This window comes from Leuresthes tenuis, unplaced genomic scaffold (genome assembly GCF_036924035.1).
Source record: "Leuresthes tenuis unplaced genomic scaffold, fLeuTen1.0.hap1 SCAF_21, whole genome shotgun sequence".
In the NCBI taxonomy this organism is placed as follows: domain Eukaryota; kingdom Metazoa; phylum Chordata; class Actinopteri; order Atheriniformes; family Atherinopsidae; genus Leuresthes; species Leuresthes tenuis.
The window spans coordinates 31,854,729-31,877,292 of NW_027325375.1; the positions used below are offsets into that span (position 1 = coordinate 31,854,729).

General features: G+C 42.0%; 1 protein-coding gene across 1 annotated transcript; it reads right to left on the minus strand.

Moving 5' to 3' along the window:
• Nucleotides 1-1,593: 1,593 nt before the first annotated feature.
• Nucleotides 1,594-22,110, minus strand: LOC140279997 (hydroperoxide isomerase ALOXE3). The gene is made up of 14 exons (XM_072375243.1): nt 21,926-22,110; nt 21,623-21,827; nt 19,983-20,064; nt 18,983-19,072; nt 18,790-18,905; nt 10,529-10,701; nt 10,307-10,450; nt 10,036-10,239; nt 8,295-8,381; nt 8,012-8,181; nt 3,418-3,533; nt 3,163-3,263; nt 1,900-2,070; nt 1,594-1,789 (listed from the first exon to the last, which is right to left on the minus strand). Exons 1-14 carry the CDS (start codon nt 22,088-22,090, stop codon nt 1,610-1,612), a joined length of 2,004 nt encoding a protein of 667 aa, XP_072231344.1. The 5' UTR covers nt 22,091-22,110; the 3' UTR covers nt 1,594-1,609.
• Between the last annotated feature and the right edge of the window lie 454 nt (nt 22,111-22,564).

Sequence of the window (22,564 nt, forward strand, 5' to 3'; positions counted from 1 at the left end):
AACACCATAAATAATCTGAATATCTGACCCTGGAGCTGCAGCATTCAGCGCCATCGGGTCGGATTAATGGCTAAATTACAATAAAACTGAGTTATTCAGCTCATGTAGATGCCTTAATCTGACTAAGAATTGGACCGGATCGGATTAAGACCCGAGATAACTCGATCCAAACGCAGACGACAGTGGATCGGATCGAGCTCCAGATTTTTTCCTGCTATCGTCACCCGGAAGTGGAAGGAGACGATATTCCTGTCGCCGCCGTCAGAAAGAAAGAAACAAGGCGATGGAGAACGTTGTGCATCTCTGTTCCATAACCAGCTCATCACAGATGGAGAGGGACGCAGCTTCATCTCGCTCTGCGTTCGCCATCTTTCTGAATGCCTGAGTTTGTTGCTGTTGGTGGTGAAGACGTCAACAGGAAGTGGCTCTATTAGCGATAGCTGAAATGGGGACAGCGCCACCTATGGTACCGGGGTATGACAGGCTTTGTGCCAGTGATTCCATTCATTCACCGCCATATATCCAAGGATAATTACCCTCAGATAAGGACCCAACTGTAGCTTCAGTTAATCTCATCATGTGGACCCTAAACATGAGCCAACACAAATGGAAATAAAGTATGTGAACCCAGAACAGAGTTTGTTCGTGCCGCAGTTTCGGAGCCGAAGCCTTCAGATGGATCCAGAGACCAAACGAAGTCTTTCAGAAACACATTTCCATTGTTCAGTCTTTATGACACAATAATGAAAAAGGTCAATTATAAAAGACAACTTCTTATTTCAGACGTTTAATGGATGCTTTTCTTAGTGAACCCTCCTTTATGTTGCTGATCTGACCGTCAGCACCATGGCGCCAACGGTAGTTTCACTGGTTGAAAATGATTAGTTCTGTTTCCCCTCCGGCCACATTTAGCAGAAATCACAGCGAGCTCAGGGTGACACAGCGTCTGGACCTGATTTAGCATTAATTTAAACTCGTTTCAACTCATTTTAACTCATTTCAACTCATTTCAACTCATTTAAGTCATTTAAACTCATTTAAGTCATTTTAACTCATTTCAACTCATTTTAACTAATTTAAGTCATTTCAACTCATTTTAACTCATTTCAACGAATTTTAACTCATTTCAACGAATTTTAACTCATTTCAACTAATTTTAACTCATTTCAACGAATTTTAACTAATTTAAGTCATTTCAACTAATTTCAACTCATTTTAACTAATTTAAGTCATTTCAACTCATTTCAACTAATTTCAACTCATTTTTAACTCATTTCAACTAATTTTAACCCATTTTAACTTATTTAAATTAATTTAAACTCATTTTAACTAATTTCAACTCATTTCAACCCATATCAACTCATTTTAACTAATTTAAGTCATTTCAACTAATTTTAAGTCATTTTAAGCCTTAATTTGGTCATTATTTAATTAACGCCAACACGTCTGTGATCATCTATAAAACCTCTAACCTCTAAAATCACGACTTCTGCACCACAGTGATGTGATTTTATGTAAATATCCAAGTTCTTCTTCACCTGGAACATTGTTTTAATGTTAGAAACGAGTGAGCTGAAGCAACCGAAGTGATGGTTTGATTAAGGCGTGTTTAAATGGCGACGCTGTTCTCGATGCTTGCGGGGCAGAGGTACGGATACGGCAGCTCCAGCTGGCTGTTGCGCTCCGTGATGTCATCAGAAATGGCCTTGAGCTGAGCCTGAACCTCCTCCACCAGCCTGCGGTGGGCGTCCTCTTTAAAGACGGCCTCCTTGTAGTGGCACAGAGGAACCTGTAGGGGGAGACACACAAACTTAAACTGAACGCTACTCGAACAACAAACAGCGCAGCAGAGCAACAGTAAGAAAAGGAAGCAGCAGAAAAAGGTGGGAGAAGCCTCACAAAGTCAACTCCGGGCTGCGACAGCACGGTCAGCGCCGACAGGACCCGACAGGTGGAGTTGGCATCCGGCAGGAAGGACAATATGTCGTCCTCCGTCACGGCGCCTTTGACCTGCGGAGGAGGACGTGACATGGAGGCCGGACAGTTTGGCATCCACAGAGCGAAATCCAGCTGCGGGACACGAAGAGAAGCGAGGCCTGAGCGTGAGAAATATCCTTTAAAGCTGCTGGAAACCTTCCTTCACAGGGAGCTGAAACCAGTGTTTCCAACATTCATTTCCTGCTTTGTCTGCCTACAACCTGGAATTTAGATTCATTTCTGCTAGGTTTGGATAATTAAATCAACACATTTTCTTTTAAATTGTGAGTCAACGAACCTAAAAAAGACTTGAATGGATATTTACGCCCTAACAGTCGATATTTGGTACCATATTTGGTACTTAGAGCTGAAGTTTTCTTTATCTCTACGAGCTCAGAGTTTAGCTCCAGCTGCACTCAGAGGAGTTCTGCTGCTGCCGGGCCACAGATTCAGGCTTAGATCAGGCCACTCCAACTCATTTCAGTGTTTTAGCAGCACGTTTGGGTCGTTGTCGCTCTGAAAGGTGAACCTCAAATCTCTGGAAGACTGACACAAATTTCCTTGTATTTTGCACAATTCATCGCCTATTGCAGCAGCTCCAGTAACTTATTTCAGCATCCAGCCCAGGGGGAGGACAGCTGCTGTGGGATCGTTGGAAGGAGAGCCGGTGGGAGGAGGTTACGCTGCAGTCTCCGTGCATGTTGCTAAAGACGTTTATACGGTGGTTTATCCACAGGATGGACACTGTGGAGCCACCTCAGGTGGAAGGTAACTGGCAGCACCAGAACACAAAAGGGCGAATGCAGAAGCACATGCTGATTGTTCTTATTATTAATACTTTAATACCATTTTCTTTCTTTTCATTTGACCTAGTTTGGACTATTTTGTTTTGGTCGATTATGTAAAACCCCAAAATATTTGTTAAATTTACAGGCTGTAACGAACCAAAAGAGAAAAAATGCAAGAAAGATGAATAATTTTAAATAAATTGTAACGTTCTTAAGTTATAAAATGACTAAAACAGGAAAATGTATCTTACAGTTATGAATCTTATAGTATTTCTACGTGTCTACAGATTTGGAAGATGTACCTCAGACAGATTTACTTATTTACACTGAAAATGTCTCATTTTGATCCTGATAAAACAGAGAGATTCTAAAGATGTTTAACTGAGGACTGTGTCACCTGAGAGAAATTCACAGCTGCATGCAGAGCTGAGCAGGAGTAAATGAACATGGTGACGAACTTGGAAACCTCCGCCTTGGCGTGGAAGGACTGAGGGAAACCTGTGATATCACAGTGAGGTCAGTCTGAGGTCAGAGGAGGATGTGAACATCTGGAAACTCAGAGAGTCTGAACAGACAAAAGGCTCAGAAAACGTTTGCAGGTTCTTTTCTCACAAAAGTAGTTAAAAAACAAACAAGTCGAGGATACAAACACCTGAGTTCTGTGAGAAGCTGTGTGTGTTGATGTCTGTGATCCAGTTCTGAAGCTCCGAGTCGTTCTGAACCTCATCGTCTCCACTGTAGTACAGATCCACCCAACGGGCCACGAACCTGCCAAACACACAGAGAGCAGAGAGCGAGTCCACACCAACGGATGGTTGTTAAAGGTGACCAAGTGTGTAAAACTCTGGGAGCAGATATCAGGACGTCTGAAGTGTAAAACTCCTTCTTCCTGCTCCTGGGAGCATATATCAGGGCGTATGAAGTGTAAAACTCCTTCTTCCTGCTCCTGGGAGCATATATCAGGGCGTCTGAAGTGTAAAACTCCTTCTTCCTGTTCCTGGGAGCATATATCAGGGCGTCTGAAGTGTAAAACTCCTTCTTCCTGCTCCTGGGAGCATATATCAGGGCGTCTGAAGTGTAAAACTCCTTCTTCCTGTTCCTAGGAGCATATATCAGGGCGTCTGAGGTGTAAAACTCCTTCTTCCTGCTCCTGGGAGCATATATCAGGGCGTCTGAAGTGTAAAACTCCTTCTTCCTGCTCCTGGGAGCATATATCAGGGCGTCTGAAGTGTAAAACTCCTTCTTCCTGTTCCTAGGAGCATATATCAGGGCGTCTGAAGTGTAAAACTCCTTCTTCCTGTTCCTAGGAGCATATATCAGGGCGTCTGAAGTGTAAAACTCCTTCTTCCTGCTCCTGGGAGCATATATCAGGGCGTCTGAAGTGTAAAACTCCTTCTTCCTGCTCCTGGGAGCATAAATCAGGGCGTCTGAAGTGTAAAACTCCTTCTTCCTGCTCCTGGGAGCATATATCAGGGCGTCTGAAGTGTAAAACTCCTTCTTCCTGCTCCTGGGAGCATAAATCAGGGCGTCTGAAGTGTAAAACTCCTTCTTCCTGTTCCTGGGAGCATATATCAGGGCGTCTGAAGTGTAAAACTCCTTCTTCCTGTTCCTGGGAGCATATATCAGGGCGTCTGAAGTGTAAAACTCCTTCTTCCTGTTCCTAGGAGCATATATCAGGGCGTCTGAAGTGTAAAACTCCTTCTTCCTGCTCCTGGGAGCATATATCAGGGCGTCTGAAGTGTAAAACTCCTTCTTCCTGTTCCTGGGAGCATATATCAGGGCGTCTGAAGTGTAAAACTCCTTCTTCCTGTTCCTGGGAGCATATATCAGGGCGTCTGAAGTGTAAAACTCCTTCTTCCTGTTCCTGGGAGCATATATTAGGGCATCTGAAGTGTAAAACTCCTTCTTCCTGCTCCTGGGAGCATATATCAGGGCGTCTGAAGTGTAAAACTCCTTCTTCCTGCTCCTGGGAGCATATATCAGGGCGTCTGGAGTGTAAAACTCCTTCTTCCTGTTCCTGGGAGCATATATTAGGGCATCTGAAGTGTAAAACTCCTTCTTCCTGCTCCTGGGAGCATATATCAGGGCGTCTGAAGTGTAAAACTCCTTCTTCCTGTTCCTGGGAGCATATATCAGGGCGTCTGAAGTGTAAAACTCCTTCTTCCTGTTCCTGGGAGCAGATATCAGGGCGTCTGAAGTGTAAAACTCCTTCTTCCTGCTCCTGGGAGCATATATCAGGGCGTCTGAAGTGTAAAACTCCTTCTTCCTGTTCCTGGGAGCATATATCAGGGCGTCTGAAGTGTAAAACTCCTTCTTCCTATTCCTGGGAGCATATATCAGGGCGTCTGAAGTGTAAAATCCCTTCTTCCTGCTCCTGGGAGCATATATCAGGGCGTCTGAAGTGTAAAACTCCTTCTTCCTGTTCCTAGGAGCATATATCAGGGCGTCTGAAGTGTAAAACTCCTTCTTCCTGTTCCTGGGAGCATATATCAGGGCGTCTGAAGTGTAAAACTCCTTCTTCCTGCTCCTGGGAGCATATATCAGGGCGTCTGAAGTGTAAAACTCCTTCTTCCTGTTCCTGGGAGCATATATCAGGGCGTCTGAAGTGTAAAACTCCTTCCTGTTCCTGGGAGCATATATCAGGGCGTCTGAGGTGTAAAACTCCTTCTTCCTGCTCCTGGGAGCATATATCAGGGCGTCTGAAGTGTAAAACTCCTTCTTCCTGTTCCTGGGAGCATATATCAGGGCGTCTGAAGTGTAAAACTCCTTCTTCCTGCTCCTGGGAGCATATATCAGGGCGTCTGAAGTGTAAAATCCCTTCTTCCTGCTCCTGGGAGCATATATCAGGGCGTCTGAAGTGTAAAACTCCTTCTTCCTGTTCCTGGGAGCATATATCAGGGCGTCTGAAGTGTAAAATCCCTTCTTCCTGTTCCTGGGAGCATATATCAGGGCGTCTGAGGTGTAAAACTCCTTCTTCCTGCTCCTGGGAGCATATATCAGGGCGTCTGAAGTGTAAAACTCCTTCTTCCTGCTCCTGGGAGCAGATATCAGGGCGTCTGAAGTGTAAAATCCCTTCTTCCTGCTCCTGGGAGCATATATCAGGGCGTCTGAAGTGTAAAACTCCTTCTTCCTGTTCCTGGGAGCATATATCAGGGCGTCTGAAGTGTAAAACTCCTTCTTCCTGCTCCTGGGAGCATATATCAGGGCGTCTGAAGTGTAAAATCCCTTCTTCCTGCTCCTGGGAGCATATATCAGGGCGTCTGAAGTGTAAAACTCCTTCTTCCTGCTCCTGGGAGCATATATCAGGGCGTCTGAAGTGTAAAATCCCTTCTTCCTGCTCCTGGGAGCATATATCAGGGCGTCTGAAGTGTAAAACTCCTTCTTCCTGCTCCTGGGAGCATATATCAGGGCGTCTGAAGTGTAAAACTCCTTCTTCCTGTTCCTGGGAGCATATATCAGGGCGTCTGAAGTGTAAAATCCCTTCTTCCTGTTCCTGGGAGCATATATCAGGGCGTCTGAGGTGTAAAACTCCTTCTTTCTGTTCCTGGGAGCATATATCAGGGCGTCTGAAGTGTAAAACTCCGTCTTCCTGCTCCTGGGAGCAGATATCAGGGCGTCTGAGGTCACCAGCAGGTGTAAAACTCCCCAAAAACACAACCCTGGGATTTATTTAGTTCCTCTTTGTTTGAAAGTTCCTCATCTAACGAGCCGTTCTGATTTTAATTTCTAAAGTACGTCACTCCTTAAGTTGGCTCCGCCTCCTCTGCTAAGCCCCGCCCACTCAGCTCCACCCTGCTGGACGGATGAAGCCAGCTTCTGGTGGAAATGTTCTGCTGTCAGCTGCACTGAGGAGCATGCATCTTCCATCCAGCAGCAGCCTCAGAGGATATAAGAGCCCAGTGGATAAACTATATCTGAGGCTAATGTTCCAGCAGAGTTAGCTAAAGACTGAATGTGCAGCAGCCACTTTTCATCCCACTGTTTTAACAACTTGGTCCAGTTCAACGCTGGACTGAAGGAACTGAGCCACAAAGAGGATCAGTTCCAACTCTCAGAGCCTGAACTTCAGAGCAGGGAAATGGAAGCATCTGAGAAATAACTCCTCATGGTTTATTTACCGATTTATTTCCTCCTTTAGCAGCAGCTAACGCTAACAGCTTAGCTAATGAAATAACTCCTCATGGTTTATTTACTGATTTATTTCTTCCTTTAGCAGCAGCTAACGCTAACAGCTTAGCTAATGAAGATGACGTACACCAACTTCTAAGGAGCTCCATCATATCTTAAAGATCTCCCAGTTGGATATTTCCCCAACAGAGCACTTTGCTCTCAGGCTGCAGGTTTCCTTGTGGTTCCCAGAGTTTCCAAAAGCAGAATGGGAGGCAGAGCCTTCAGTTATCAGGCCCCTAAAAGCAGAATGGGAGGCAGAGCCTTCAGTTATCAGGCCCCTAAAAGCAGAAAGGGAGGCAGAGCCTTCAGTTATCAGGCCCCTAAAAGCAGAATGGGAGGCAGAGCCTTCAGTTATCAGGCCCCTAAAAGCAGAATGGGAGGCAGAGCCTTCAGTTATCAAGCCCCTAAAAGCAGAATGGGAGGCAGAGCCTTCAGTTATCAGGCCCCTAAAAGCAGAATGGGAGGCAGAACCTTCAGTTATCAGGCCCCTAAAAGCAGAATGGGAGGCAGAGCCTTCAGTTATCAGGCCCCTAAAAGCAGAATGGGAGGCAGAGCCTTCAGTTATCAGGCCCCTAAAAGCAGAATGGGAGGCAGAGCCTTCAGTTATCAGGCCCCTAAAAGCAGAATGGGAGGCAGAGCCTTCAGTTATCAGGCCCCTAAAAGCAGAATGGGAGGCAGAGCCTTCAGTTATCAGGCCCCTAAAAGCAGAATGGGAGGCAGAGCCTTCAGTTATCAGGCCCCTAAAAGCAGAATGGGAGGCAGAGCCTTCAGTTATCAGGCCCCTAAAAGCAGAATGGGAGGCAGAGCCTTCAGTTATCAGGCCCCTCACCTTGTTGATGCTCGACAGCAGGGTTCCCTCTGCAGCAGTGGGAGGAAGCCCACTGAGAACCCACTCAGGGTTAACCCTAACCCTAACCCAGGACCCCAGGACCAGGTGCTAACCACACCATGGCACCTTTAAGTTGTACCATGTGACTCCTGCTTCTGTCTCGTGTTTGTCGACAGATTGACTTTGATCAGGAGGAAATCAAAGTCAGGTTGAATATCAAACTCAGAGTTCGGGTGTGTTTGATTACCTCAGCAGCGCGTCCCAGATTCTCAGAGCGTCCTGAGCGTAGTGGTTGTTTGGCAGTTTGTCGACGCCGCGGTCCGACAGGTCGTCGGGGACACACAGGGTCCGATAGTGAATCCTGGCTGACGCCCGGCAGAGGAGCACCGATACGGCCTTCAGACCAGAACCCACCGCCTGCACGGACCAGAACACACCGTCAGAAAGGGAGCCGTGGATTTTATGAGCAGGGTGTTAAAATAACATATCACATTATTTACTGAAACAGCTTCTTCTTCAGCGGGTTTTACCTGATCAAACACGCCACCGGCAGCCAGCAGCGAGGCTCGGGCCTGCAGGTTTATCTGTAGGGACGTCCTGAGGTGAGGTATCAGCAGCTGCCCACAAACAGCCAATCAGAGAGGAGAAACATTCAAACACTTTCATTCAATACACGAAAACCACCACAGACTTTGTTCTCAGGTTTAAAATGTCGAGTATGTTGTGTTTTAAAGGTAAAACATGCTTCATGGGGCTCTGAGCTCGTTGTTGGATACATCTACCGTCAGTTAACTTCCTTTCCATGAGACCGTTGATCAAATGCCTGCAGCGTCAGAATATCTTCCCTGAACCCTGTTCATAAAGTTCTGTGGCGGGGATACAAGTAGCTACAAGATGACCAGAAAGATTGAGCCTGATCCGAGTTGAGTTGTCTGAACAAAAGAGAATCAGTTGGTTCTACTCCGGGGCAAAAGAAACCGACGACCTGAGGTTAAAATCTGCCAGATGTGGTGTTTAACCACCTGATCTCCTCAGAGCTCCAAATGAGAGCGTTCCTCTCCTCACCACAGTGCTGAGATATTTAGGTAAGATTTACTATGAATAACTCTGGCTTTCATGTTGTTTATGACACATTTAGGTCCATATCATGATCACAGTTCATATCAAGTGATGCAAAAGTCCCCCAAAGACGGACTTACTGGTGGTCCCGTAAGCTCACATTTAAAGGCTGAAGGTACTATGTCACAAGGGTGTAACCATGGTTTAGACATTGGGGGGGTCCAAGAAAAACAAAATTGTTGAGTGCATTATCTACAATTCTGTATTTATATATGAAAAATTGGACATTTAGAACATAGTTTAGAGGACTACATTGACCATGTAAGTTCACATCTAAAGGAATAGTGTAATTTCTCCGAGACAGTGACTGCCCCCCCACTTTGTTTTGGTTAGTTGCTTACTGTTTACTGACCTTAAACACACCTACCAATTACAATTATGCTCTTCCAGTAGTTCTGTAGCAAATAGGACAGCTTCCAATGGAAAACGACCAAATACCCAAAGCATGTTTATGGAAATATTTTAATAAGGACAACTAATGATGTAACAAATTACAGACTTTTCCTTTAACAAAAAATGTGCTGAGGACTTTTAAGTCCAGGTTCATTTCTATTGTGTCAATGTCTCAAAATGTGCATCAACAATGAAAAGTCTAATAGTCTAATGTTATTTTTGTTTTAAGTCTTTTATTTTGAAAGGGGGCGGAAGTTTATTTTGTTGATTCTGTTTTGGATTTCCTGTTCTGGTACAATCTGCTCTGTTGAGCAGCGGCTCCGTCAAAAGTAGAAGTCCAACGTAAAGATAAGGAGAGCCGCTGCTGAGACCGCGGCGCAGCCGTTACGTTCCCATGGTAACACACGCAAGCGCGCCCGGTGGGTCACTCTCATTGGCTAGAGTGTTAGCATCAATAACGGCGACCGCGGCGCAGCCGTTACCACGGTAACACGCGGAAATAAGTTGAAAATAAATAAGACATAACAAGAGACCGATCCCTTGACAGGGTTCATAAAAGGAGAACATGCATTTTACATATTTTCTGCTGTATATTGGGGGGGACAGGTTGGTATTTTCTCAATATTGGGGGGGACACGACCCCCCCAAAGAATGCGTGGTTACGCCATAGCTATGTCATGTTATGTTAAATGTAAGATGAAAAATGAAGCATTGTCCATATTTTGCTGAGGGACACGGTGAGTCGGGGTGTTTGAGTACCTGGTGCAGAGGGTGCAGCTCGGGCAGCTGTCGCAGCGTGGCCACGCAGCACAGCTCTGCCATCATGTGGGTCCGAAGGTAATGCGACACCAGCTGGTGACACTGGAAGTCTGCGCTGTGAACCCAAATCTTAGCCAGCAGCCAGTCACAGGAGGAGTCAGAAGGCAGGAAGACCGGATTCTGAGGGCCAGGTGTCTGCTGCAGCTGAAGGACGAGAACATCTCTGAGAAATGAACTCGGACTCTAAGAGGCAACAGCATCAGAAGCTCACCTGGATGGCAACGGGGACCAGCTGTTTCTGCTGGTTCAGGTGCAGAAGGCACAGTGGGGCAGAAAGATACGTCTGCTTTCCATTCACCACGTTGGGTGGGACTCCGTCCAAAACCTCGTAGTCCAGCAGGTAAATGTTTCCTTTCTGTCACGCCAACACAGTGAGATAAAGAGCACATCTGGAGAGACAGAACAGCTGGAACTCAGGGAGCTGCACACTCACCTGGAGCTCAAGTTCGAGGGAGGAGTCTTCGGGCATAAAGGGGCGGAGCATGTCAGAGGTGACCGCCAGGTTTGAAGGGAGGAGGCGGGTCTGACGCAGCAGCAGAGGGTTGCAGCCGTTCAGACACTGGTGGCCAAAATACCAGTCGTCCTTCCAGTGAGCCTTAACGAACCCTGAGAAACGCAATGAGTCATCATTCTGTAGGACGTCAGAACGGTTCACCGACACTCCAAGGACCCGAGGGGTCAGGAGGCCCTGAGCTACACTTATCTGAGGTCGGGTCTCAGAACCAACCGCAGGGAAACCCTCCATCCCTCTCCCCAGCAACGCCCTCCAGCTCCTCCAAGGACCCGAGGAGTCAGGAGGCCTTGAGCTACACTTATCTGAGGTCAGGTCTCAGAACCAACCGCAGGGAAACCCTCCATCCCTCCCCCCAGCAACGCCCTCCAGCTCCTCCTGGGGATCCTGAGGAGTCAGGAGGCCCTGAGCTACACTTATCTGAGGTCGGGTCTCAGAACCTACAGCAGGGAAACCCTCCATCCCTCCCCCCAGCAACGCCCTCCAGCTCCTCCAAGGACCCGAGGAGTCAGGAGGCCTTGAGCTACGCTTATCTGAGGTCGGGTCTCAGAACCTACAGCAGGGAAACCCTCCATCCCTCCCCCCAGCAACGCCCTCCAGCTCCTCCAAGGACCCGAGGAGTCAGGAGGCCTTGAGCTACACTTATCTGAGGTCAGGTCTCAGAACCAACCGCAGGGAAACCCTCCATCCCTCCCCCCAGCAACGCCCTCCAGCTCCTCCAAGGACCCGAGGAGTCAGGAGGCCCTGAGCTACACTTATCTGAGGTCGGGTCTCAGAACCAACCGCAGGGAAACCCTCCATCCCTCCCCCCAGCAACGCCCTCCAGCTCCTCCTGGGGATCCCGAGGCATTCCCAGGCCGGGTGGGTTCTGACCCGGGGCCTCCTCCCAGGAGGCACCTTAACCAGAAGCCTGAACCACCCAAAGAACTAAACAGCTGATTCTAAACATCTGGAAAACACAGAAAGATGAAGGGTGAAATAACAGCTGGATCAGACCCAGCAGGATGTACAGCCTCCTCGATCAGGGTTCACCAAGTCCTCCTGATGCTCGAATGGCTAAAAAAGACAAGGAGCAGCTCCCACCCCCGCAGCTGAACCCAGAAAAGGACCGGGTTCGAACCCATCTGCACACGCAGACACTTGATGTAAATATCCACACGTGATGCAGCGCTGAGGCGCCTCTGATAAGATCTCACCTGTTCGGTTTGTTTTAAATCTTTTATCTCACCTGTTCGGTTTATTTTAAATCTTTTATCTCACCTGTTCGGTTTATTTAAATCTTTTATCTCACCTGTTCGGTTTGTTTTAAATCTTTTATCTCACCTGTTCGGTTTATTTTAAATCTTTTATCTCACCTGTTCGGTTTGTTTTAAATCTTTTATCTCACCTGTTCGGTTTGTTTTAAATCTTTTATCTCACCTGTTCGGTTTATTTTAAATCTTTTATCTCACCTGTTCGTTTGTTTTAAATCTTTTATCTCACCTGTTCGGTTTATTTTAAATCTTTTATCTCACCTGTTCGGTTTATTTTAAATCTTTTATCTCACCTGTTCGGTTTGTTTTAAATCTTTTATCTCACCTGTTCGGTTTGTTTTAAATCTTTTATCTCACCTGTTCGGTTTGTTTTAAATCTTTTATCTCACCTGTTCGGTTTGTTTTAAATCTTTTATCTCACCTGTTCGGTTTGTCTAAATCTTTTATCTCACCTGTTCGGTTTATTTTAAATCTTTTATCTCACCTGTTCGGTTTGTCTAAATCTTTTATCTCACCTGTTCGGTTTGTTTTAAATCTTTTATCTCACCTGTTCGGTTTGTTTTAAATCTTTTATCTCACCTGTTCGTTTATTTTAAATCTTTTATCTCACCTGTTCGTTTATTTTAAATCTTTTATCTCACCTGTTCGGTTTGTTTTAAATCTTTTATCTCACCTGTTCGGTTTGTTTTAAATCTTTTATCTCACCTGTTCGGTTTATTTTAAATCTTTTATCTCACCTGTTCGGTTTGTTTTAAATCTTTTATCTCACCTGTTCGGTTTGTTTTAAATCTTTTATCTCACCTGTTCGTTTATTTTAAATCTTTTATCTCACCTGTTCGTTTATTTTAAATCTTTTATCTCACCTGTTCGGTTTGTTTTAAATCTTTTATCTCACCTGTTCGGTTTGTTTTAAATCTTTTATCTCACCTGTTCGGTTTATTTTAAATCTTTTATCTCACCTGTTCGGTTTGTTTTAAATCTTTTATCTCACCTGTTCGGTTTGTTTTAAATCTTTTATCTCACCTGTTCGGTTTATTTTAAATCTTTTATCTCACCTGTTCGGTTTGTTTTAAATCTTTTATCTCACCTGTTCGGTTTGTTTTAAATCTTTTATCTCACCTGTTCGGTTTGTTTTAAATCTTTTATCTCACCTGTTCGGTTTGTTTTAAATCTTTTATCTCACCTGTTCGGTTTGTTTTAAATCTTTTATCTCACCTGTTCGGTTGTTTTAAATCTTTTATCTCACCTGTTCGGTTTATTTTAAATCTTTTATCTCACCTGTTCGGTTTATTTTAAATCTTTTATCTCACCTGTTCGGTTTATTTAAATCTTTTATCTCACCTGTTCGGTTTGTTTTAAATCTTTTATCTCACCTGTTCGGTTTGTTTTAAATCTTTTATCTCACCTGTTCGGTTTGTTTTAAATCTTTTATCTCACCTGTTCGGTTTGTTTTAAATCTTTTATCTCACCTGTTGGGTTTGTTTTAAATCTTTTATCTCACCTGTTCGGTTTATTTTAAATCTTTTATCTCACCTGTTCGGTTTATTTTAAATCTTTTATCTCACCTGTTCGGTTTATTTTAAATCTTTTATCTCACCTGTTCGGTTTATTTTAAATCTTTTATCTTACCTGTTCGGTTTCTTTTAAATCCTTTATCTCACCTGTTCGGTTTGTTTTAAATCTTTTATCTCACCTGTTTGGTTTGTTTTAAATCTTTTATCTCACCTGTTCGGTTTGTTTTAAATCTTTTATCTCACCTGTTCGGTTTGTTTTAAATCTTTTATCTCACCTGTTCGGTTTGTTTTAAATCTTTTATCTCACCTGTTCGGTTGTTTTAAATCTTTTATCTCACCTGTTTGGTTTGTTTTAAATCTTTTATCTCACCTGTTCGGTTGTTTTAAATCTTTTATCTCACCTGTTCGGTTTGTTTTAAATCTTTTATCTCACCTGTTCGGTTTATTTTAAATCTTTTATCTCACCTGTTCGGTTTGTTTTAAATCTTTTATCTCACCTGTTCGTTTGTTTTAAATCTTTTATCTCACCTGTTCGGTTTGTTTTAAATCTTTTATCTCACCTGTTCGGTTTGTTTTAAATCTTTTATCTCACCTGTTCGGTTTGTTTTAAATCTTTTATCTCACCTGTTCGGTTTGTTTTAAATCTTTTATCTCACCTGTTCGGTTTATTTAAATCTTTTATCTCACCTGTTCGGTTTATTTTAAATCTTTTATCTCACCTGTTCGGTTTGTTTTAAATCTTTTATCTCACCTGTTCGGTTTATTTAAATCTTTTATCTCACCTGTTCGGTTTGTTTTAAATCTTTTATCTCACCTGTTCGGTTTGTTTTAAATCTTTTATCTCACCTGTTCGGTTTATTTTAAATCTTTTATCTCACCTGTTCGGTTTGTTTTAAATCTTTTATCTCACCTGTTCGGTTTGTTTTAAATCTTTTATCTCACCTGTTCGGTTTGTTTTAAATCTTTTATCTCACCTGTTTGGTTTATTTTAAATCTTTTATCTCACCTGTTCGGTTTATTTTAAATCTTTTATCTCACCTGTTCGGTTTATTTTAAATCTTTTATCTCACCTGTTCGGTTTGTTTTAAATCTTTTATCTCACCTGTTCGGTTTGTTTTAAATCTTTTATCTCACCTGTTTGGTTTATTTTAAATCTTTTATCTCACCTGTTCGGTTTATTTTAAATCTTTTATCTCACCTGTTCGGTTTGTTTTAAATCTTTTATCTCACCTGTTCGGTTTGTTTTAAATCTTTTATCTCACCTGTTCGGTTTGTTTTAAATCTTTTATCTCACCTGTTCGGTTTATTTAAATCTTTTATCTCACCTGTTCGGTTTATTTTAAATCTTTTATCTCACCTGTTCGGTTTGTTTTAAATCTTTTATCTCACCTGTTCGGTTTATTTTAAATCTTTTATCTCACCTGTTCGGTTTATTTGTTTATTTTAAATCTTTTATCTCACCTGTTCGGTTTGTTTTAAATCTTTTATCTCACCTGTTCGGTTTATTTTAAATCTTTTATCTCACCTGTTCGGTTTATTTGTTTATTTTAAATCTTTTATCTCACCTGTTCGGTTTATTTTAAATCTTTTATCTCACCTGTTTGTTTGTTTTAAATCTTTTATCTCACCTGTTCGGTTTGTTTTAAATCTTTTATCTCACCTGTTCGGTTTATTTAAATCTTTTATCTCACCTGTTCGGTTTATTTTAAATCTTTTATCTCACCTGTTCGGTTTATTTTAAATCTTTTATCTCACCTGTTCGGTTTGTTTTAAATCTTTTATCTCACCTGTTCGGTTTGTTTTAAATCTTTTATCTCACCTGTTTGGTTTATTTTAAATCTTTTATCTCACCTGTTCGGTTTATTTTAAATCTTTTATCTCACCTGTTCGGTTTGTTTTAAATCTTTTATCTCACCTGTTCGGTTTGTTTTAAATCTTTTATCTCACCTGTTCGGTTTATTTTAAATCTTTTATCTCACCTGTTCGGTTTGTTTTAAATCTTTTATCTCACCTGTTCGTTTGTTTTAAATCTTTTATCTCACCTGTTCGGTTTGTTTTAAATCTTTTATCTCACCTGTTCGGTTTGTTTTAAATCTTTTATCTCACCTGTTCGGTTTGTTTTAAATCTTTTATCTCACCTGTTCGGTTTGTTTTAAATCTTTTATCTCACCTGTTCGGTTTATTTTAAATCTTTTATCTCACCTGTTCGGTTTGTTTTAAATCTTTTATCTCACCTGTTCGGTTTATTTTAAATCTTTTATCTCACCTGTTCGGTTGTTTTAAATCTTTTATCTCACCTGTTCGGTTTATTTTAAATCTTTTATCTCACCTGTTCGGTTTGTTTTAAATCTTTTATCTCACCTGTTCGGTTTATTTTAAATCTTTTATCTCACCTGTTCGGTTTGTTTTAAATCTTTTATCTCACCTGTTCGGTTTGTTTTAAATCTTTTATCTCACCTGTTCGGTTTATTTTAAATCTTTTATCTCACCTGTTCGGTTTATTTTAAATCTTTTATCTCACCTGTTGGGTTTATTTTAAATCTTTTATCTCACCTGTTCGGTTTATTTTAAATCTTTTATCTCACCTGTTCGGTTTATTTTAAATCTTTTATCTCACCTGTTCGGTTTGTTTTAAATCTTTTATCTCACCTGTTCGGTTTGTTTTAAATCTTTTATCTCACCTGTTCGGTTTATTTTAAATCTTTTATCTCACCTGTTCGGTTTATTTTAAATCTTTTATCTCACCTGTTCGGTTTATTTTAAATCTTTTATCTCACCTGTTTGTTTGTTTTAAATCTTTTATCTCACCTGTTCGGTTTGTTTTAAATCTTTTATCTCACCTGTTCGGTTTATTTAAATCTTTTATCTCACCTGTTCGGTTTATTTTAAATCTTTTATCTCACCTGTTCGGTTTATTTTAAATCTTTTATCTCACCTGTTCGGTTTGTTTTAAATCTTTTATCTCACCTGTTCGGTTTGTTTTAAATCTTTTATCTCACCTGTTTGGTTTATTTTAAATCTTTTATCTCACCTGTTCGGTTTATTTTAAATCTTTTATCTCACCTGTTCGGTTTATTTTAAATCTTTTATCTCACCTGTTCGGTTTATTTTAAATCTTTTATCTCACCTGTTCGGTTTATTTTAAATCTTTTATCTCACCTGTTCGGTTTGTTTTAAATCTTTTATCTCACCTGTTCGGTTTGTTTTAAATCTTTTATCTCACCTGTTCGGTTTATTTTAAATCTTTTATCTCACCTGTTCGGTTTATTTTAAATCTTTTATCTCACCTGTTCGGTTTGTTTTAAATCTTTTATCTCACCTGTTCGGTTTGTTTTAAATCTTTTATCTCACCTGTTCGGTTTGTTTTAAATCTTTTATCTCACCTGTTCGGTTTATTTAAATCTTTTATCTCACCTGTTCGGTTTATTTTAAATCTTTTATCTCACCTGTTCGGTTTGTTTTAAATCTTTTATCTCACCTGTTCGGTTTATTTTAAATCTTTTATCTCACCTGTTCGGTTTATTTGTTTATTTTAAATCTTTTATCTCACCTGTTCGGTTTGTTTTAAATCTTTTATCTCACCTGTTCGGTTTATTTTAAATCTTTTATCTCACCTGTTCGGTTTATTTGTTTATTTTAAATCTTTTATCTCACCTGTTCGGTTTATTTTAAATCTTTTATCTCACCTGTTTGTTTGTTTTAAATCTTTTATCTCACCTGTTCGGTTTGTTTTAAATCTTTTATCTCACCTGTTCGGTTTATTTAAATCTTTTATCTCACCTGTTCGGTTTATTTTAAATCTTTTATCTCACCTGTTCGGTTTATTTTAAATCTTTTATCTCACCTGTTCGGTTTGTTTTAAATCTTTTATCTCACCTGTTCGGTTTGTTTTAAATCTTTTATCTCACCTGTTTGGTTTATTTTAAATCTTTTATCTCACCTGTTCGGTTTATTTTAAATCTTTTATCTCACCTGTTCGGTTTGTTTTAAATCTTTTATCTCACCTGTTCGGTTTGTTTTAAATCTTTTATCTCACCTGTTCGGTTTATTTTAAATCTTTTATCTCACCTGTTCGGTTGTTTTAAATCTTTTATCTCACCTGTTCGGTTTATTTTAAATCTTTTATCTCACCTGTTCGGTTTGTTTTAAATCTTTTATCTCACCTGTTCGGTTTATTTTAAATCTTTTATCTCACCTGTTCGGTTTGTTTTAAATCTTTTATCTCACCTGTTCGGTTTGTTTTAAATCTTTTATCTCACCTGTTCGGTTTATTTTAAATCTTTTATCTCACCTGTTCGGTTTATTTTAAATCTTTTATCTCACCTGTTGGGTTTATTTTAAATCTTTTATCTCACCTGTTCGGTTTATTTTAAATCTTTTATCTCACCTGTTCGGTTTATTTTAAATCTTTTATCTCACCTGTTCGGTTTGTTTTAAATCTTTTATCTCACCTGTTCGGTTTGTTTTAAATCTTTTATCTCACCTGTTCGGTTTATTTTAAATCTTTTATCTCACCTGTTCGGTTTATTTTAAATCTTTTATCTCACCTGTTCGGTTTATTTTAAATCTTTTATCTCACCTGTTTGTTTGTTTTAAATCTTTTATCTCACCTGTTCGGTTTGTTTTAAATCTTTTATCTCACCTGTTCGGTTTATTTAAATCTTTTATCTCACCTGTTCGGTTTATTTTAAATCTTTTATCTCACCTGTTCGGTTTATTTTAAATCTTTTATCTCACCTGTTCGGTTTGTTTTAAATCTTTTATCTCACCTGTTCGGTTTGTTTTAAATCTTTTATCTCACCTGTTTGGTTTATTTTAAATCTTTTATCTCACCTGTTCGGTTTATTTTAAATCTTTTATCTCACCTGTTCGGTTTATTTTAAATCTTTTATCTCACCTGTTCGGTTGTTTTAAATCTTTTATCTCACCTGTTCGGTTTATTTTAAATCTTTTATCTCACCTGTTCGGTTTGTTTTAAATCTTTTATCTCACCTGTTCGGTTTATTTTAAATCTTTTATCTCACCTGTTCGGTTTATTTTAAATCTTTTATCTCACCTGTTCGGTTTATTTTAAATCTTTTATCTCACCTGTTCGGTTTATTTTAAATCTTTTATCTCACCTGTTCGGTTTATTTTAAATCTTTTATCTCACCTGTTCGGTTTATTTTAAATCTTTTATCTCACCTGTTCGGTTTGTTTTAAATCTTTTATCTCACCTGTTCGGTTTGTTTTAAATCTTTTATCTCACCTGTTCGGTTTATTTTAAATCTTTTATCTCACCTGTTCGGTTTATTTTAAATCTTTTATCTCACCTGTTCGGTTTATTTTAAATCTTTTATCTCACCTGTTGGGTTTGTTTTAAATCTTTTATCTCACCTGTTCCCCTGATGCTTGTGAGTGTGTTGCTGTGTCTTACTGGCGATCTTGTTCTGGAGTCCACATTGTGCAAAAACTGTCTCCAGCTCTGAGAAGCTGTTCCAGGCCTCGCTTCGGCCGGCGAAGCCTTTCAGGTAGTGCAGGTTGGCGGCTGGACTGAGGACCACGAAACAAACAGCTCAGACTCAGCCACATTTCAGTGGTAGAATACATGAGGTGGGGGGGGGGGTTACCTCTTTAAGGTGTAGCTGAGGTTCGGCCCGAGTTCAGACAGAAGCTTCACGTCGACACACTGTGGAGCGCCATCGATGAACAGGCGCCACCTGCAACAAGGACACAATCCGGTTCTTTACTGCTGAAAACCTGCTGGAAGAGTAGTTAAAGAACCACAAACAACGTGAAAAAGTAAGTCCACCCCCTTTTATTTCCAAGGTTTTATGTCAAATCATCTGTTCCTCAGCAGGTGTTAAAACTCAGTAACTCCTCAGATAACACGACACGCTGAGTCATTAGTGAGAAACTAAGTGAACCCCTGATCCAGCAGCTTCAGCAGCAGTGAGTGTAAAACTAAGTGAACCCCTGATCCAGCAGCTTCAGAAGCAGTGAGTGTAAAACTAAGTGAACCCCTGATCCAGCAGCTTCAGCAGCAGTGAGAAACTAAGTGAACCCCTGATCCAGCAGCTTCAGCAGCAGTGAGTGTAAAACTAAGTGAACCCCTGATCCAGCAGCTTCAGCAGCAGTGAGTGTAAAACTAAGTGAACCCCTGATCCAGCAGCTTCAGCAGCAGTGAGTGTAAAACTAAGTGAACCCCTGATCCAGCAGCAGCAGTGAGTGTAAAACTAAGTGAACCCCTGATCCAGCAGCTTCAGCAGCAGTGAGTGTAAAACTAAGTGAACCCCTGATCCAGCAGCTTCAGCAGCAGTGAGTGTAAAACTAAGTGAACCCCTGATCCAGCAGCTCCAGCAGCAGTGAGTGTAAAACTAAGTGAACCCCTGATCCAGCAGCTTCAGCAGCAGTGAGTGTAAAACTAAGTGAACCCCTGATCCAGCAGCTTCAGCAGCAGTGAGTGTAAAACTAAGTGAACCCCTGATCCAGCAGCTCCAGCAGCAGTGAGTGTAAAACTAAGTGAACCCCTGATCCAGCAGCTTTGATTAGATGGTTTCACTTAAAGGAACACGTGTTTTATACAGTTTTAAATCAGGTTTTCCATGAGAACCAAAGTGAGTGTTTGACCTGATGAGCTCCTGCTGATGCTGCAGCCGTTTGAGTCGGTGCTGCTGCAGTTTCTCCTCGGTTTCATCTGTCAGCAAACACACTGGAGGAATAAAAATAATAATTAAAAAAAGGGCACGAATCCCTCGGTAAAGAAAGTAAAGGAGTGACACGAAAATAGAATAAATACAAGTTCAATCATTGATTAATTTTCAGATTATTGCATTTTTGGCTTCTAACTTTTTCTCTTTCTTTGTCTGTTACTTTTTGTAAGAAAGCAGATGTTAACATCTGGTCTGAAACCAGCAACATATGATTCATCACTTCCAGGAAAGTTCCTCAGTTTGAACTTTTATTCAACAGAAACGAGTCCAAAGAACTGATTTTCAGAGTCTTCACTGACCAACAGAATCTGAAGCAGCATCACTCAGTGGAAGCTGTTCTGGAGCCAAAGAAAGACAGAAAGTTTATAGAATCTACAGCAACAGCTTCTGGAGCTTCTCCAAGCAGCAGGTTACCTGCTGACAGGTGAGGGTGTCAGGATTGGGTATAAAAGCAGCTTCCACCAAAGGTTCAGCCTCTCCAACAAGGATGGGTCGTGGCTCACCGCTTTGGGCCAAACTCCATCAGAGAATCATCAATAAGTTCAGGAAATATTCCTCAGAGTCAGACTGGAAAGAACTTTGGTCTTTCAGCATCTACAGAGCAGGATATTGGGAACAGATTCAGGGAGTCTGGGGAAGTCTCAGTGTGGAAAGGCCAAGGACAGAAAGCCCTGCTGGATGAGCTCGGAGCCCTCAGGCAGCACTGCAGGAGAAACCGTCAGGCCACCATGATCCATACAGCCACATGGGCTCAGGAGGAGCTGGGAAAAGCATTTCCACTCAACACAGTCCACGGCTGCATCCAGAAATGTGAGCTGAAGCTGCATCACACCAGGAGGAAGCCATATATCAGCTCTGAGCAGAACCACGGCCCAGTTCTCTGGACTCCAGCTCATCTCAGAGGGACAGAAAGACAGTGGACACGTGTTCTGTGGGCAGATGAGTCCACGTTTCAGCTGCTTCTGGGAAAAACTGCTGAGAAAGAGCATCCAGCTGTTCTCAGAGGAAGGTTTAAAGCAGCGTCTGTGATGGTCTGGGGCTGCAGCAGAGTCCAGGGCATGGAGGGCTTCATCTGGGTGAAGGTACCACTGAGGCACAGCTGGATGTTGGAGTTCTGCAGAGACAGATGCTGCCATCAAGGTGCCGTCTTTTCCCGGGAGGTCCGTGGTTATTTCAGCAGGACGATGCCAGACCTCATTCTGCAGGACTTCCAGCAGCTTCAGACACACAGAGTGTGTGAGCTCGGCTGCCTGCCTGCAGTCCACATCTGTCTGCTGCTGCAGATGTTGGAGCATCATGAAGAGGAGAACCAGACAACCAGGGACTGCTGAGCAGCTGGAATCTGGGATTCAGCAGGAATGGACTCAGATTCCTGTGAAAAACTCATTAAAAAGAGTCATTAAAGGAAGCTGAAGGATGGAAACATGAGTCTGGAGCAGCTTTCACTGAGTGCTGCTGCCTCAGATCCTACAGTTGTTCTGTTTCTCTGGACTCGTAGTCGTTAAATAGCAGTTTTTGGTCACCTGGTTTGTAAATACTTTTGGTTGGTTTTCTCACACTTTCCGCTGCGCAGCTCCACGTCGCCCCCTGCTGTTCGCAGCCAGCGGTCGCACAGGAACACCTGAACCTCAGCCCGCCTGCGCACCTCCACCCTGCTGCAGTGCCAGTCCAGGTTGGGGAATCCAGCCCGAGCCTCCAGTCGCAGCCGAACCAGGACCAGTTCACCCAGTGGAGCCTCGGTCCGGAGCTGGACCAAACACACCTGTGAGGAAGAAGAAGATCAAAATAAACCAGCGATCTTTGAGGTTGGAGAAGGACAAACTGCTCTTTTCTGGTGCGTAAAAACGTGGTGAAACTCACCGATCCAGGCAGGAGGTGCTGGTCTGGGTTCAGGCTGCTGGGCGGAGTCTCGCCCTCTGAGCCAATCAGGCTGAGCCACAGGAGGCTGAAGGTTCCACAGGTGGGACCAGGTGAGGTGTGAACGGTCACTTCAAACTGCTCACAGGAAGCCGTCATGTCGGACATGATGGAGTCAGAGCTGCAGAGGAAACCTTTAAACCTTTAAAGTGTCCTGATCAATAGTTCTGCAGCTTTCTGAAACCTTTAAAGTGTCCTGATCAATAGTTCTGCAGCTTTCTGTAACCTTTAAAGTGTCCTGATCAACAGTTCTGCAGCTTTCTGAAACCTTTAAAGTGTCCTGATCAACAGTTCTGCAGCTTTCTGTAACCTTTAAAGTGTCCTGATCAACAGTTCTGCAGCTTTCTGAAACCTTTAAAGTGTCCTGATCAACAGTTCTGCAGCTTTCTGAAACCTTTAAAGTGTCCTGATCAATAGTTCTGCAGCTTTCTGAAACCTTTAAAGTGTCCTGATCAACAGTTCTGCAGCTTTCTGAAACCTTTAAAGTGTCCTGATCAACAGTTCTGCAGCTTTCTGAAACCTTTAAAGTGTCCTGATCAATAGTTCTGCAGCTTTCTGAAACCTTTAAAGTGTCCTGATCAA